Source organism: Microchirus variegatus (genome assembly GCF_963457635.1).
Source record: "Microchirus variegatus genome assembly, chromosome: 14".
Classification (NCBI taxonomy): domain Eukaryota; kingdom Metazoa; phylum Chordata; class Actinopteri; order Pleuronectiformes; family Soleidae; genus Microchirus; species Microchirus variegatus.
In genome coordinates this window covers 13372212-13390476 of record NC_139815.1, presented here as the reverse complement: position 1 = coordinate 13390476, position 18265 = coordinate 13372212, and the positions used below count along the sequence as shown (strand labels likewise).

Sequence of the window (18265 nt, the reverse complement as noted above, 5' to 3'; positions counted from 1 at the left end):
CTGCTCTGCCCATCTTTGCCATATATCCTTATATCCAGTGGGGTTTGATGAAGAAGCCTCTATTCTAGAAAAAAACAGATCGTTCAATAACCTCCCTTTAGCGATGGGCTGGAGAAATAAGGGGCTGGAGGCTGAAGTCAAAACTGATATTATATCTGCCAGAGGAGCCGATCTGGAATTTGTTGCTTGATCTCTGCAAAACTCTGCTGCTGACTCACGCATGTCGACAACATCAATTATAAAGCACTGACGATGACAAGAATATTAAATGTGAATCAGAGTTTTTTTTTTTTGCACATTTTCTATTTAAAATAAACACTGGTGTGCAATGACGTTAGTAGAAGGAGGCATTATTATGTGGTGCCATTTTATTTTTTAAGTCCTCCGTCATGCTGGTAATTCTTTTTTTTTTTAAATATTAAAGGTCAGGTATCAAAAGAAAGATGATTATGTCAGAGTCACACTAAATTTAAACTTTTAAATGCATTTAAAGTGGAAAAATAGACTTTGGGAAAGGACAGAGTACAAGCACTTGGACTTAATAGGTACCAAAACAAACACACACACACACAAATGGAGAAGTGTTAAGAAACGACGTGCGTGAATGAAGTGTTAAAATCCCTGCTCCAGCCTGCAGGAGCAGTGCTGAGTCTGGGCTTTTACACTCACACACTTCCAAGTCTCCACTTTGCGTAATATTGAAAAAAAATTCACCAGAGCAAATTTGACATGATTTTAGCTTAATTTAAGGCATGACAAAGTGGGGACCTGGAAAAATGTACCCTGTTCAACGTGAGTCCCCTCTTTGTGGGTGTGTGACGCCACCGAAGTCCCCTGTTTTACTGGTTGACGAGTGCAGGCACATGCACTGCACGCACACACACACAAACACACGCACACCAACAATGAAACCTAAGCAACCCATCTGTTTTTGATTCTGCCACTGATCAAGTTTTTATCTCGAGGAGGAGGAAGAGGTGGAGGAGGGACAAGTCGTTTCAGTTTCTATATCATGATCGATGGAGTGAAAGAAGGGAAGTGTAATCTAAATAGGCAGCGGCGCTGACCACAGCCAGACGCAAGCGATAAACAACACTGCGACACCAGACGATAAACAGATACACGGAGTTTTAACACATGAGCACTTAAACCACATCCTTGTGCTGTTACAGAGAAGGAAGGAAGGAAGCGGCAGATAAGAATGCGGTGCAGCTTTTGTAAAGTGTTATCTGGGCCTATTGTTATTTTGCTATAAATCTACAAATTAAATAAATCCACTTACAAACCCGCACAGCCTTGAGCATGTTGATTTACTGACCTTCCATTGCATACTTCATATCTTGAGCAAAGAGGGTCCATGTGATCTCAGCACTGATCTTCCCGACGTTCATCTCCTGTGGAAACCTGGTGGATTGAAATGGATTCCGATTAGACTCATCGTCTGTGTAGCTTGACTGGGCGTCCTGATGGCTTGGACCCCGTTTGAATCGCTAACGACTTGACAGACGTGCAGGAAGACAAGGTTGGCGAATCTCATGATTTAATAATCATCTTGAGGTAATTTCCAAAGCCCTGGCCAAATTGAGGAGGAACAGGAGATGTGCACTGGAGGAAATCACAGAGCAAAGGAGAGAGACAGAGGGTGGCGACCTATTTGGTAAGTAATCTACAACTTTGAACGCTTATAGATTTCCAGTCAAGCCTTGAATGCGTGTTGTCAGTGGTTTAGTTATCCATATCTCCAGACAACAACGGAGGACATTTATAAATGACTTAGCCCTGGAATGAGAAAGTTCAATTTCCCCAGAAATGTTTGACTTTTGCTGAAGACCGCAACGTTTATCCAACAACAATCGCATTTGTCCTCCGATTTCGACTGAGTCAGTAATCGTGTGTTCAGCCAGGACGCTCCTGTGAAACCAGTGAAGCCTAAGCATGCCACACTCACGCAGGACATTCTAACACTTTCTTGGGAGATTACGTTACGGAGCAAAGACAAGGCCTAGAAGTTGGGTGGGTGTTCCCAAAGGAAAACTGGGGGGAAAAAGAACCTTTTACATATCCATCACCCTTACACTCTTAGAAATAAGGGTTCTGAAAGGGGTCCTTCTACAAGGGCTAAGGTTCTACCTGGAACCATTTGCTTCTGAAAAACCCTTTCCCAAAAAAAGGTTTTTTTTAAAGTTTCTTGGTAACACCAATGCTTCCAGTAAGAACCATTTTAATCCAGAGAACCCTTTAAAACGCCTTTCCTGAATATAGGGTTTTAAAAGGGTTCTTGGTGGAACCGCTTAAAAGGGTTCTCCTATGAGGACAAGCCGAAGAACTTTATATGGTTCTACTTAGCACTTTTATTTCTAAGAGGGTAGACTCTCCTCCCCAGTCTGGGCGCACACCCACATGGTGTTGGTTAGTGTAGGTGGATGCAGACAATGAATAAAAGTTCATGGGAAAATAAATGTAGTATCTGCAGACTTACAATGCATTTATAGATAGTTTACAATCCACTTCTATATGATAAAATAAATAATGTCAACAATCCACAGTATTCCTGGCAATAATCCCTAAAGCCTCTTATCCCCTCACATGTGTATAGCTGTGGCATCCAATTTCATATTTTCCTTTTATAAATTAAATTCTCCAGATCAGTGCAATGCCATGAAAACATTTCTGGCTGGATTCCCATGGAACTGTGTTCACACAACATAGCTACAGATTGAATTTGTTCGATCCTCTGACAGTAGAGCTCGTTTTTTTAAAGGCAACAAGTTCAGTCCTGGGTTTTTATCAAGGAAACATATCAAAGTTTCTAGCACTCTGGGCGGGGAAATGTGGAGGAAATGGACATAAATATCGCAAATCTAACATTAGACAGTGTACAAGAGGAAAGCTCAGGAATAAGAATCATAAATCATCATCCAGAAGTGGGAAGTTAAAGTATGACAGGAGAATATGTACGCTACAATCGCTTTTAGGATAAGCTCCACTCCACTTTATTAAGCTGCAACTTAATGTATAATTACCCATATCATAGAAGAAAAGAAAAATGATATTCAAACTTTACTTCACTGCTGGATTCTCCGGCTACCTCAAACCCCTCTGGCACAACACTGTACTCCTACTCTCGCTAACAAATAACACAATTGTTTTACAAATAACACAAATAAGGTTATAATTAGACTATAGTTGAGCCCAATTAGACCTTAATTGATTGTGAAATATATATAAAAAAGCATGATGAAGCATCAATCAATTACTCATTATCAGCTCATTCCCAAACCAAAGCACTCACACAAAAACATGAATGAAAATCTCACCAATCCTACAAATACAAAACAACTGTTTACAAAGTGGTGTTTTCAAGCATTTAACAAATCAAATTGTGGATAAAATTGTCACTGCTGACCACAGCAGTTGACATAGCAGGAGGTTATGTTCAGTTTGATTCATTTCAACAGACCTTAGTTTGGAAGAGTAAAGAAGTACATACTGGTTTATGACTGGGGCGTAAGCTGTCCGGTCCTCATCGATCACGGACACCATGAGAGTGATGAGTTTTGGCCAGAAGTCCAGGTTCTTTATTGATGGACCTTGCTCCTCACGGGGAATCTCCTGCTTCCGGCTCTGCGGAGGAGGAGGAAATTAAGATGGCGTGATTAAGAAAGATTTCTTTATTGATTTATTGCTGACCGAACTCTCGCTGATTTCCCACGGCTTTTTATTTTGACACGGTCACAGGAAGTATCTGACGAGACGCGATCATTCCCAGTTACTCACAACAAAAAAAAAAAAAACACGTACACTTTTTGTGTTCCCAGTCAAGAAGTAACGTTGATGTTTAAAGACACCTGTATCTTCTAAATGTAGTTGTGGGTTTTCACAGCGTTACGGAAATATTTGATTCGCTGCCGCCTCAGGTTTCGAGGTGTTGAATATGAAACCACTTACCGACTCCACCATCTGTTCACCCTACACTGATCTCGAGTCAGCAAGTAGCTGTCACAGCCTTTCACACTGTGGTGCACAGGTTCCACAGAAAGTTTACAGAGGCTGAGCAGACTGAAGGGTGAGAGAGTGTGTGCATACTGTACAGCTCGGAACTCACTCCTTTTGACAGTACTCGGTGTACAGACACGATTATATGGAAAAAATACACCCACGCATTTACGCACACTGACATGGGCCATGGGGCATACCTCAAAAAAAAAAGGAGGCTGCAATACAATTTGGGACTCTCGCTGGAGCAAAATGCATTTCTGATGAATAGGGAATTGTGCTCAAACTGAAACATGCTCTAATCAGTCGCTGAATAATTCAGGTTGAATTATTTAACAACCCTCAGCGTATTGACTTTACGGCAGCACAGAGCAAGGGCGAGAGGGAAATTACGACATGATTCAATATATCCTCGATACGATCCTTACACTCTAATCAGTTCGACAATAATCAACTTGTGTCTGATGTTGATCCTCGGAACAAATATACGGTAATGCGGCGCACCAAATGCTGTTGCATGTTCTGTAGCCGAGAGGCAACAGAATTTAATCTCACAGGAACAAGGGGAAAAAACCGATCCTGTGGATTATCACTGAGTCTGTGACAAGTGATCATCGTCTGTGTGCGCAACAGTCATACACAGGATTTAATGTGCTTCCAAAAGGGGATTCAATTTCAAACAAACATTAAATACATTGACGTACTTTTCATTTGCAATTTCAGTTATGTAACAATACATGGAAAAGGCACTGTTTTTTTTTTTTATATGAATGCAACAAGAAGGCAGAATCTTGTTGGGATTGTATTGGGCAGTTCACACTTGGTGCATGTTTGCACCCTAAATAGTAAATCATCAACATTACTGTGTGTACTAGTGGAAGTGCTTAACAATGGCTGAGAAATAAAACAGCACAGTCTGTGACTCTCTCATTTCACCTCGGAAATTATGCTGCAGCCTCTGCCTACAAGCTGCTTAACATGTTTTAACTCCATAGATCCAGTCAATAGTTCACTGCAGTCAGACCTTTCCTCAAGGGCACTAAAAGCAAAAATTATTAAGCATCCTCTCATCCTTTAACTGTCTCTTCCTGATTCATATGTATTCAAATGATCTCACGTGTGCTCTCAGTCCTCATCTCAAATTTGATGGTTTATTTTGGCTTATAGTTCTCCAGTGTCCTGATTTTCCAATATTGTGTTTTTTGGAGTTCTTACTATGTCTCTGAATTGTTTATATTTTTTCTTCTGTGGTTTCCGTGGACTTCACGTTTTCCCAATCAGCCTTAAAGCCACTGTTTGTTATCTTCGGTGTCTGTATCTGGGTCCTGTTTTTAAGAAATATAAAAATAAATGCATGGAAATAATAATAATTAAAAAAAGTCTTGACCTTTTTTCTTTATGGCATTAAAGCGACAAATCAACTACGCTGTCACTCCAAGACTTAACTCTTGGAACAACTAACAATACAGACATCTTGTTCATGCATTTATTTTCAGCTGGCCTGACATCTGTAATGATGTCTTCAACCAGACAGATGCCAGAGTCCTCAATTACCAAAGCTCCTTAAATCACTGCAATAGCTTCCTGTGTTCCAACTGATAGACTTTAAAACCCTATTACTCTGCGGAGCACTAAATTACCTTAATGTATCTCTGATCTATCTTATCGAGTCCCTCAAGTGAACTGAAACAGGTTTATTCACTCACAATCATGACTCAGAGACAGGTGAAGATATACTTTTTTTTTTTTCTGAAAAAGTGTTTCCCCAAAACTATCATTTCAGTTCAGTGCTGAAGTTACACACTCTTAGAAATAAAAGTGCTACGTAGAACCATATAAGGTTCTTCAGCTTGTCCTCATAGGAGAACCCTTTTGGAGGCTTCCACCAAGAACCCTTTTAAAACCCTTTATTCGAGAAAGGGGTTTTAAATGGTTCTCTGGATCAAAATGGTTCTTACTGAAACCATTAGTGTTACCAAGAACCCTTGAAAAACCCTTTACAGAAGAAAGGGTTTTTCAGAAGCAAATGGTTCCAGGTAGAACCTCAGCCCTTGTAGAAGGGCCCTTTTGGAACCCTTATTTCTAAGAGTGTACAGCAAGAACACAAGTCAAATTCAAAGTATTGAGAAACTATAAGTCATATCAGCAAACACATTTAAATGAATTAAGTAAATACTGCACTGAATTAGGGCCACAAAGGAATGGGCACACTTACATAAATATTAATCAGTGTACTGTATTTTTCCCTGGTGAATGTGCATTGTTTGGCAGAAATCAGCATTATTAGCATACAGCATTACTTCATCAATTCCCACAATGACACAGTCTGTGACTGAAACATCATGTGCTCAGAGAATGTGTGATGAACTCAACCTGTTGCAATTGATTTTAAAGGTGCAGTGAAACTACTGTAAGTTGAGAAACACACTCAAAAACACTGTTAAATCAGCCACAGGGGTACTGTTGGCAAATATGTGATAATCTAAGTGAGAGAGATACTTAACCGATCAATATGAATTGCTTGCTCAGGAGAAGCGAGGTTGGTTACTCTCGCTCCTCCGTGGCTCTTCTCAGCAAACGACTCCCGCCTGTGCACCAACCTCCCTCTTGCTTCTACATTATGCATTCATATTTCCATATGTAACAGCATGTTTGCATAAATATGTGGACATTTTTCAGGAATGCATGTGCAGGCATTTCTGGGCCATGCACCATCTTCTTTTGTGGCTCCACGCTCCATAAGGATCACTTTCCTGTTTTGCCCTTTTCCGTGATTTCTTTGACCTCTTTACAATTCTGCTCTGCATTTCCTTGCTTTTCAAAATCTTCCCTCTCCAGCTGGCATTAAGCAAAGTGTTAAGCTATATTTCCATTTCACCCCCTCCCTCCCCTCCCCATTTTAGTGATTTTATGCCCAGGCTGAGGCCGAAGAGCTTTGTTGTCACGTTATGCAAGAAGCCTCACTGTGGCTGGGAGATTTCTCCGCCTGCCTGGCCAACATGTCAGCTGTTCTGTCACCAGTCTCAGACATTATTGGCATCTGGAGGATTGGGGTCTGTAATGTTTTTATCCTCTGAGTCACCCAGTATATGTGAAACATCATAATTTACAGCCACATTGGGGTTGAGGGTGTGTTTTTGGGCTGATTTCTGATGTCTTTTTTCCTTCTGCCTTGAAGGAAACATTAATGGAGACCGCTGTCTGCTGTGAAATAGCAGTGGACAAAGGTGTAATTAATAAAAGTGTCCGTCTTGTTTGATCATTTCATCCAAGCCCTGAAGCTGTTTAAACACAGGGAGCTTATTATTCAGCTTTTTGAGCAGATCTAAACTTATTACTTTTCAAGAAATGCTGGACTTGACTGGGTCCAAGAGAATATAGGTATGTGTCTGAAACAACTACGAGCTTTTTATCCAATACAATCTGTAAATAACTATTATAATGTAAAATACTGAGATAATACTTAAAATATTGTTTACAAAAAAACAAAATGATCCAGTCTGTTACTTTCCTTTTGTTAACTATCTTTCCTTCCAATGTTCTTTTCTGTTGCTGTACTAAATGCTTAAAATTTAAGGCCAGATGATGCAAGTTTGAACAGTTACATTTACACACACGCACACACACACACACAATAGCTCAATGACAGGATAGCAAAATATGCAAAACATTGGGAAATGTTATGACATAAAAAATACATGTTCCTAAAGTTTAGTTATTCGTTTAATTTAATTTTAAAACGCAAAGGACTGCATCTGTTATAATAATAACAATCGGTCATTGGTCAATAATTCAACTGGCTGACATCTTGCTACCTGATCCATATAGGACAGAGACCTGTCACAACATTGCCTCTTAGAGTGTGTTCAATGTGTCTGTGCTGTACAATCTAAACAAAGATAAGTCACTCATTAATTTACCCAGGGAGAGCAAAAACATCGGCGGTGTATATGGTAAATGCAGAGCTTCCAGGGGACCTTTTAATGCTTAACGCACAATCATCTTGTTGCTGCTTGCTGTGTCTTTTTAAGTAGGCCGTCTAATGAGGATGTCCCATCTGTGCAATCACTGCAATTGTTTTGTTATCAGTTGTTTAGCTAATGTTTGACAAACACTGCAAAAAAAACAACAACAACAACAACACTGTCTGCATCTGGAGTGTGCGAACACAATCATTTTCTTCATGTGCTGAAGTATTACGCAACCCATCCATCCATTTTCTACCACTTTATCCTCCACATGAGGGTCCCCGGGGGTGCTGTGCCAATCTCAGCTGACATAGGGTGATCGAAGGTGTACTGTACACTCTGGACAGTCCACCACTCCATCACAGGGCCACATATGAAACAAACCAAACCATTCACTCTCACACTCTCACCTACAGCAACTTGTTTATAAGAACTTTTAATAAAGTTCCCAGGGACCTAGATTGAAAAGCAAAGACAACAATTTGGGGAATATTATAATAACTAGAAAAGCACTTGGAGAGCGCAGACCTCCACCAAGGCCGCGCAGTGCCTACAAAATACACCCTGCTGGCGCTCAGCATGTACGGATCACGCCCAAAATGTAATCCCTTGTTCCTTGTCCCATTGCGGACATTTCCTGAAAATTTCATCCAAATCCGTCTGTGACTTTTCGAGTTATGTTGCGACAGACAGACAAAAAGTGAAAACATATACCAACTGTTGGAGGTCAATAACTGTCTGTGAGTTCTCAGTTAAAGAAACCTATACCTCCAGCTGCTCAGAACATGGTTTACAAACATCGTCCATGCTGAAACATAGTTTTTGTGCTTATATTATGTGCAACATGCAGCAGAGACAGTGATTTGTATAAGGTAGGTTCCTTTTGTAACGTCCGTCATGATATGTAGCCTATTGATTTCCAGTCATGCTGGATTGAATTTATTTTTTCCCGGCATCGTAACACGTCAATACAAAGCACGCTGCCGCTGAAAGGGAAAGTGTGACGTCGGATTTATGGGAGGCAGAAGGCGATGCCATATTAACACATAACGTGAGACCGGAGATGCCGAGCTGCTTGCCATTATTCTGTGCGTGCTATTCATAACAATACCATGTAAATCAATTGTTAAAAAACACAATATTTATTTATTTCCCCATCGCTGATTTGTCCGGATGGACCAGTATTTTTGGACCACAATTTCAAAACACAATTTACTATTAAATCACGGCTAATGATGCATTTCTTAATTTGCCACTTACATCAATAATATTGACTATAGAAATGAACATATATGTATTTATATCACTACCACATCCTCTTCAAAAGGGAAGTTAACCTTAATGAGGTTGACCTGGGCTGTAGTGGAATCCATGTTCTGATTTAAATACATTATTCTATTTTCTGTCATGTTAATATTCAAAGTTTTTTTCTATACTTCTATTCTTCTTATATATATGTCCTCTGGTAAGTATTTATTACCTTGATCTGCAAATTTCCCCCATTGTAAGACAATTATTATGCAGACCAAGCACTCCCCATAGAACTCCCCTGTATATGTCGATTAACGTGTGCATTGACACATTTGCATGATGGAATGTAAAATAAATACAGAGATACGAAGCCTGTTGGCAGCCAAACACTTAGAGCAGCTGCTGTAACAATTCTTATGTTTACCTGTGTAACACAAGCCAGAATTGATTCACTGGAACATGCTGATAGGCAGTAATGCGTCACTTGAACGTGGCGGCTGTTTACCTGGTCGAGGAGTTGATTGTACAGTTCGTGACAGTTGTCAAAAATGTATTTGTATGTGGAGTCCAGGCATGCTTTCACACAGTCTTTCACCACCATGCTGGCTCTGGGTGGACTCTGGAGCTCTTGCACCTGCACAGACATAAACATACACATATACATTTCCGGTTTGAGTGCTCATTTCTCGGTCTTACAGTGTATAAAATCCTCCAAAAAGTCTACATGATGCTAGCAAACCCAATCAGTTACACTCTTAGAAAAAAAAACTATTTCCCGAAGAAAGGGTTTTTCAAGGGTTCTTGGTAACACTAATGGTTTTGATCCAGAGAACCCTTTAAAACCCCTTTCCTGAATAAAGGGTTTTAAAAGGGTTCCATGTGGAACCTTTATAAAAAGGTTCTACCTGGAGCCAAAAAGGGTTCTCCTATGAGGACAAGCTGAAGAACCTTATATAGTGCTACTTAGCACTTTTATTTATAAGAGTGTACTTTATTTTAAATTAAATGATGTGTCAGTGGTTAAACTTGACTTTATGTGCAGTATATTGTACACTGATCATGCACTGTGGCATGAGCAGCGATGAAATACACGCAGTGCGACCCAGCACGAGCAGGACACAGAGTGAAAGCCGTGGTAACCTAAAGTGACAGTTTTCATTCCTTTACTCACAGCTGCCATCTTAGTTATGCCTCAGTGCCCGAGCTCTACATCCCCCCCCCCCCCCCCCCCCCCCCCCGAAACAACTGAATGGAGTCAACCTTTTCTTATAAAGGGAGACAGTTGTGGGGGGGGAGGGGAGGGGAGGAAGCAAGACAGAGCTGGAAGCATTCTTGAACATAGAGACTCACTGTAGCATGCATCATGCAGGTCAAGACACACTACACAAAAGCAAGTGCATCTGCCTGCAAGTCAAGAAATAAGCCAACAATTAATCATTGGATTTTTAAATGGCTTGTTGTGTTAAGAGAAACAGGTTTTCAATAAATATGAGTCCGAATCGATTTGACCTATATGGAACGTGTCTAAAATCAATCCGGGCTCATTCCTGTAATTGAATGGAGGCTGATTTTATGGACGGTGTATTGAAGGTGTTTTAGTCACTCAGTCAATAGCATTCCTTTGATGAAAGGTAATGACTGGCACATACTTTAGAGAGACAGAAAGGTTACCGTGTGCGCTCCATCATGATTTTTTTTTCTGTGTCATTTTTCAATGTCCCTCAGATGGAATGCTCTCCTCCTGCCCCTCAAATTCTTCCCCACCTATACAACACTACTAACACACACGCGCACAAGGTACCTTCATCCTGAAGAAGGTGATGCTGGTCAGCAGATCGACAGTGGACTTGAGATCTTGAAGTCGCTCTGGGTTTCCTGCAGGGAAATTGTCCTGGAGAAAGAGTGAGAGAGAGCGACGTGAACAACATGAGGAGTCAGGACATGGTGTCGAAAACGGCCTTTAAACGTCGCACACACCACTCCGCCCCCAACTGTCACATCTGCCACAACATTGAAATTGATTACAGAGCAACGCCAGCAATCATAACAAAATGACTGTCTGTCTAATCGTTTAGTGGACAAGGGAGGTCTCCCCTGATGAAAACCTCTATTTCAGGGCCATGAAGTCATCAGGCAGAGCAGAACAGCGTGACGGGGGAGCATATAAAGCCCTGACAGCCCCAGGAAAGGCATCACCGTCTTATGCATTATCCTGATTCTCCTACTCTCTGTGTGCTCTAAAAAACCATGTTTCTTTTCCCACCTCCTCTCAGTAAAGCACACCTGAAATGCCCGGAAATAAAACGAAATCTTCACCACAACCTGTTGGCAGGGCTGCTGGTGCCAATCCGAGCTGCGGCAGGAAACACTCTGCCCGAAGAAAGGGTTTTTCAAGGGTTCTTGGTAACACTAATGGTTCCAGAACCATTTTGATCCAGAGAACCCTTTAAAACCCCTTTCCTGAATAAAGGGTTTTAAAAGGATTCTTCCTGGAACCCTCCAAAAGGATTCCTGGTGGAACCTTTATAAAAAGGCTCAACCTAAAGCCGAAACGGGTTCTCCTATGAGAACAAGCCGAAGAAGCTTATATGGTTCTACTTGGAACTTTTATTTCGAAGAGACGGGTTCGCAGGAACAACATATTCACGAACAACCATTCACTCTCACATTCACACCTACGGGCAATTTAGATTGTTCAATTAACCACTGCATGTTTTTGGTCATGTGGGAAGAACCTGGAGAAAACCCACGCACACACAAGGAGAACATTCAAACTCCACACGGAAAGGCCCAGACCGGGACACGAACCAGCAAGCTTCTTGCTGTGCTATGTCACTAAAAACTATATTCAGCTCGCACAGAGCCCTGATCTCAACATCATTATGTGTGAGGTTAGATGAAGAAACAGAAGGAATAAAGGTGGCCTACATCCACAGAAGGTCTGCGGGCAATTCTCCGAGATGTGAGGAACAACCTACAGCAGAGTTCCTTCAAAGACTGTGTGCAAGTGTACGCAAGAATTCATGCACCATTCACCACCAGATTATTTATTTGATTTCGATTTGTCTTTAATTTGACAGCGTTATATAACGAGTCAAAACAGGCCCGCGCAATGCTTTGCAAATTCATTTCAATAGGCGACGATCGCAAAAGAGCGTTGGCGGATTCTACTTCTATCAGCAGATGTCAAGATGTTTCGACAAGTGCATCGGAGTAAAAATGTACTTCACTGAACGGCTCAGACAAAAGCGGGAAAGGCGCACGCACACTCGTCTGGCACTCGCAGTTTTTATTTCAGTTTGCCAAACTTGTAAAAAAGTTTTCATTTCGGTTACTTTTTAAGACATCTTCTCAAATTTCGAGGTCAACCCAAACGCTCCATCATCGACACTGATAAAAGTCACCAGTGTAAAAAGCAGGTCCTTGTTATTTTTCATTATCAGTTTGTTCAGTGTATCCTTGCGGTGTACATGTCATGGTTAAATCTCCTCAGCAACTATTTTTCTCGGGTTTGAATTGTGCCTGAAAAACCTTTCTTGTCATTCAGATTGCTGTTTCAGTTTTCTGACTGATCTGTCTGCCCCCTGAATCAGAACTCAGAACACGCCACTACCTGCCCTGAAAACCGGCTTTACCATATTAGGATTTTTTACTTACTGACCTGTTTGAGGCTGGCTTTACACGACAACGATCTGAACACAAACCGGAAAAAGTGCCGTTACGTTCCCACTTTTTATTTCGCGTTTAGACGAGCGTCTTTGGGTGGAAATCTGCATGCACACGGTGTGTGAAATTTGATGTAGTATGCATGCCAGGTGGCTAGGTGGCACTGTGAAGCACTGCCATACAACAACACCAGGAGCTTGCGCATGCGTTGAAACTTCCTTCTACTTCCCTCTAGTAGCGCAAAGTAGCCAACAGTCAAAAAAAACAAAACATTAACTCAGCTTAATTGCTGAAATGACTCATGGATCTGACGTCAACACATACGTGAGGAGAGCCATCGTGAGCAGCTCAGAGCACACTTTTGCGTTTTTTCAACCCTTTCGACGGTGGAGCGTTTTTAAGATTTCCACTCTGGAGGGTGGGTCATTTTTTCGCGTTTTTAAGCCCCAAAAACGCCGTCGCCATCTAAACGAAAGGCACATCTGACAAAATATTTTGTTGATTTCACCCGGGAGCGTTGCCGTGTAAAGCCAGCCTGAATCTTTACCGTCTCTGCGCATAAATGTCCAACATGTTGAATTAAGCTTAAAGGTGCCATATGTAAGAATGTGGCCAAAAACGGTTACTGCATTCAAATTCAAAATACTGAGGTCTTTTAGGTTTCGTTTTCTGACGTAACTGGCAACCCGTGGTTGCTCGGCAGCTGAGACTCTACTGACTGCAATGATTGGTAGACGGCGGTAGGTGGCGCCACATGCCAAAACATGATTTCAAAACATAAACATGATTTTCAGTCTGCAAAATATTTTTTTTAATGCGAATATTTTGGCTGCACTGTTGTTGGTGGTGAGTTCAGTTTGTTATATGAACATTATTCCTGAGTCTCTGTGACATATTAGGAGGATTTTTATGGCCAGTTGCTTTAAATTTTCTACATAATGCACCTTTAACAGCTAAACAATCATTACAAAGTGTTTATAAAGCACAAAGGGAAGAGAAACAAGAGTGATGAAAAAAAACATGAACAGCATTAATGAGCACAAGGTCCCTCTGAATACATGTTGACAGCACAGTGAGACCTATACAGCTACTTCGAGAGAAGTAACTGCTTATAGGAATAAGAGTGTCTTTCAGTCTTGGATAGAATGTGATTTGTTTTACACTTCACCTAACAGAGGGGGAGGAAGAAATGAGCCTGGCTCAGGAGAAATATTGTTGATCAGCTTATGTGGTCCAAGTAAAATAATCTGTTTTGCTCTAGTTGAGCTGAAGGCGGTTGTGCCCCGAATTGAATATCTTGAAGGCAGCTATGGGTGTGTTATGATATAGGCTTTGATAAAACCCCATATGCACTATACTTATTATGTATGAACACCACTATGTTTAAATATTTAACACCCAGTGATGTTTCTTCACGTGATGGAACACAGAATGGACGTCTGGTGTAACTATGTACTCTGCTCAGTGCAGATATAGGGCGCTGCGATATGGAGAAGTTGCAGATCAAGGCAACAGGTGAGCGAATGCAGGTAATCGTGTGCTATAAATCAGTAAACGTTAACTGCTGGGAACATGAATTTGTGTCCATCAGTATTGGGGGGGGGGGGGTAAGCTCTACAGGAAGAAGATAATCAGTCCTGTTATAGTCGAGAGAGGCTGGGCATATGTTTCCGGCAGTAAACCTTTGGAAATAACCTCCAGAGACATTTTGCTTATGTGATGCTTTATCAGCTTGTGCGGCTGATTCTGAGACAGTCCTGCTGTGCGGAGGTAAAGTATGGAACAGCTATTACACTCTGCTCCTGTCAGTGGATGAGTCTGCAGAACCTCCTCTAATTTAAGCAACAAACCAAGTGGTTGCACTAAGTAACCTTTGCTAAAGGAGGTTCTAAACGGGATTCTGCGGACTCCCATTTTAGAAGACTAGCGTACAACACCCTGGGGTGCTTAATGAACAAATCTCACTTCATATCAAACTAAGCTAACAGCTCAAATCCATCACAGCATGCTCTGAATACTGAGATTCTATATCTGACCCAAATCCCAGCTGGGACACAGTAGCTATCCAAGGTGTTGCTGCGCTGCCCGAGGCTATTAGAATAAAGTTTTTTTTTGGGGGGGAAGAAACACATAGTCAGCGAAATGCAGAGCGGTGGCATACACTCTGGATCCATCTCTGCTGATCGAAGCCCTCTCTTTTACAAAAAAAGAAAACTCAATCACCCTCAGAATGCCATTATAGTGTAGTTATATAGAATATATAGATTATATAGAGGCAGAGGAACCAGCTCTGAATCTTATTACTGTCCAAGAGTGGCAGGCTGTGTCTCCAGGACAGGTTCAGTGTGTGTGTGTGTGTGTGTGAGAACCTCTGGTCTGTGACAGGCTTGACAAGAGAGCAGCAGGGCAGCGCTGGCAGGTGAAGCCAATGTGATATTCTGTGACCAGTCTCAGTGAATGTGTTACAGTCAGACAAGCAGGGCTGTCGGAAACGCTAACCCTCTCTCTCTCTCCCCCTTCTCGAGCGTCTCCGCTCTCTTCCTCTTTGTCCAAATCCCTTCTCCTCCCTGCTTGTTTCATCCACCCCTCACTTCAAATCCTCTTTATTCTCATTAAATGCAACTTCATTATCCGTCTCCCTCAAGTCACTGTTCTTCCTCACTATTTAGTTACTTGTCTCTTAACTCGGTCTCTGTTTTTCCTCTTGTAGGCAGACAGCAGGATCAGCTGCTGTCAGGGTGTGTGTGTGTGTGTGGCTTCACACAGTGAGCGGTGACAAAGAAAAAAAGGCACCAAAGTGATCGCACACTGAGCCACACGTTGAATTTTGTGTGACATCAGAGGGTCATCTTACAGTTGGCTGTGGAACGCCACAAGCTTGATACAACCGTGATGATGTGTGAGTGTTTGGCTGCTCAGGTGCAAACACCCATGTGTGAGTCAGGGGACGTTTGGCACAGTAGCAGCGTGGCACTGTGCACCCTCGGGACAGTACGTGTTCCCGGGTTTTTGATATCTTTTAACCCTTTAACACTGAGCGTATCGCAGATCACACGTTAGCGCACTTACCGTAATTACGCGACGGTTTGTGCTGTCGGAAAAATTCCAACAGCTTCTGAAAGCTGAGAAGTTGTACGTCAAAGCCAACGTGTGGTTATCACAGTAATATCCCTTGCACTATTTCAAGAAGCCGGCGAGTCAGAGTCTCAGGGCCAATTCCAATTCCTATCTTAACCCTCAATCTTAACCCTCAAGCTCAACCCTTAATCTTAACTGGCCCTCAAAACCAAGTGTTGAGTGAATGTTACGCAACAATGACGTCAGTAATCCATAATATGGGCCTAAACTAAGATAATACAATGGTTTTCATCATTTTTATATCTCTATTAACAAAGAAAATACTTAATTTGTATCACACTCGCTTCGCTGCTTTTGACGATTCGATGCTTTCGACTGCTTTCTTATGTGAAAACACGCAATGCATTCTGGGTAGCCCTTGCTCCCAAGGATGGTGTCGGAAAATCTCAATATTGAGGGCGATACAGCCCTTAAACTTGCCCCTCAACTTAATTTTTCTGAGAATCGGGACAGCACTTGCACTAGAGGGAGCGTGTATTTGTGAGATTGAGGGTTAAGCAGGGAATTGGAATTCACCCTTAATCACCAGAAAGGAAAGAGTTGGAAAAACACCTGCAAATAGTTTCCATTTGTTGGCCTGTTTTTGGACATTGAGACAAAGACCCACACAAATGTTATACTGTTCTAATTTAAATTTTAACATGCACAAGCTGGTGTTCATCTAACCACTGTGTTTTGTTTTTCTTCATTTTAAATTGTTAAAACCGTATTTTCACATGTAGTAAATTGCAAACAATATGAAATTGAAAGTTATTCTGGAAAAAATATGGGCAAAAGTACTTAGTTACAGGACATTATCTGGGCCTTTTATGGTTAAAATAAGCAACAACAAAAAATCCAGATGGACATTTTGAAGCTTAGGTGTTTAAGGATCTTTTTCTGTATAAAAAAACAGAAAGGTTCGTTATAGGGGCCAAAACCTGGTCATGTGAAGACCTCAATGAACCTCATTTTTGAGGAACTGGTTAAGTTTAGGCTAAGATTCAGATTAGGTTATGGTTAGGCATTAACTGTTTGTGGTTAAGGGGAAACTTAATGTTTTGTTCAGACATGTCCACAGCTATGTTTGCATTATGTTTCAGCATGTGGATGCATACACAGGTTCACATTTACATTTACATTTAAGCATTTAGCAGATGCTTTTAGCCAAAGTGACTTATAAGAGAGGAATAAGCTACATAGAAGAAGTCTTGGAAAGAGCTGGAAAAGTGCCAAGGTGGATGCAAGTGCAGACTGTGATAGTGCAGAAGGAAGAGGTAGAGTAAGTGCTAGGAGAGAAGATGTTCTTGGAAGAGCTGGGTTTTCAAGAGCTCCTCGGTTCAGGCAAATGAGTGTGTGTGTGTGTGTGTGTGTTTGTGTGAGTGTGTGGGGTCTAACAGGATTACCCTCCTCTGGGATTCTTCTGGATGATTATGTACTGTATGTCAGGATTTCAATCTGTCAGAGTGAAATACAGCAGCACCATCTGTGGCCTGAGAGTAACAGATGTCTGGTAAGTAAGATTCCAGTTTCTTCGCTTCCACCTTTTGTCGCGTATGTTCAGCAAGGGAAGGATGTTTTGTAACTTTAGATTGACAGACCAATTCACATTTCATCACGGGGACGGGGACTAAAAAGGTTGGGTGAGTATCTATCTATCTATCTATCTATCTATCTATCTATCTATCTATCTATCTATCTATCTATCTATCTATCTATCTATCTATCTATCTATCTATACAGCTTAGTTTCCAATGTGTGTAATATCCTACCTCTATGAACGACCAGACCAAGTGCTGGACATTCAGGACAGGGTTTATTTATTGGACCACTTCAGTTTTTCATCAGACACCAATGGTCCCATGCACCCGATATATATTATTGATATTTATGTGGCTGACTACACCACTGCTCCTAAAAACTGCAAAAGTGCTCAGAGAGTGAAGGAAAACATTTTCCAGCATGAGTCACATAACTCATCTCTTATTTAATTGTTTGAAAAACAAATTAAAGCAGACGGACCCGTCCATCTCAGCGTGGCTGGATTTGTTCCTCTGTGAGTTTATGAAATGACAATTGCTTCAAACATGGCTTCTTTAGAAACAAACTGTAATCCACTGTATGTTTTTTTTGAGCGACATTTCCCAGAATGACACTCGTCTTTGTCTCTCATTTCCTGCACCAATATGTTATAGGTGTTTCCTCGCAACAGTCTAAAACCCTCACCTCTTCAAAGCCATACCTTTAGTGTAAAATACTGAACAGCA

General features: G+C 41.4%; 1 protein-coding gene across 1 annotated transcript in view; it reads right to left on the bottom strand.

The window, feature by feature from the left end:
- Positions 1–18265, bottom strand: part of unc13c (unc-13 homolog C (C. elegans)) — a gene marked incomplete at both ends in the record, with an annotated part of 93635 nt that overhangs the window by 35587 nt on the left and 39783 nt on the right. The window contains 4 exons of the mRNA XM_083900819.1: positions 1319–1404; positions 3491–3624; positions 9721–9849; positions 11017–11106. Of these exons, the coding sequence (XP_083756945.1) occupies positions 1319–1404; positions 3491–3624; positions 9721–9849; positions 11017–11106 (439 nt within the window). The remainder of the gene's footprint in view (positions 1–1318; positions 1405–3490; positions 3625–9720; positions 9850–11016; positions 11107–18265) is intronic.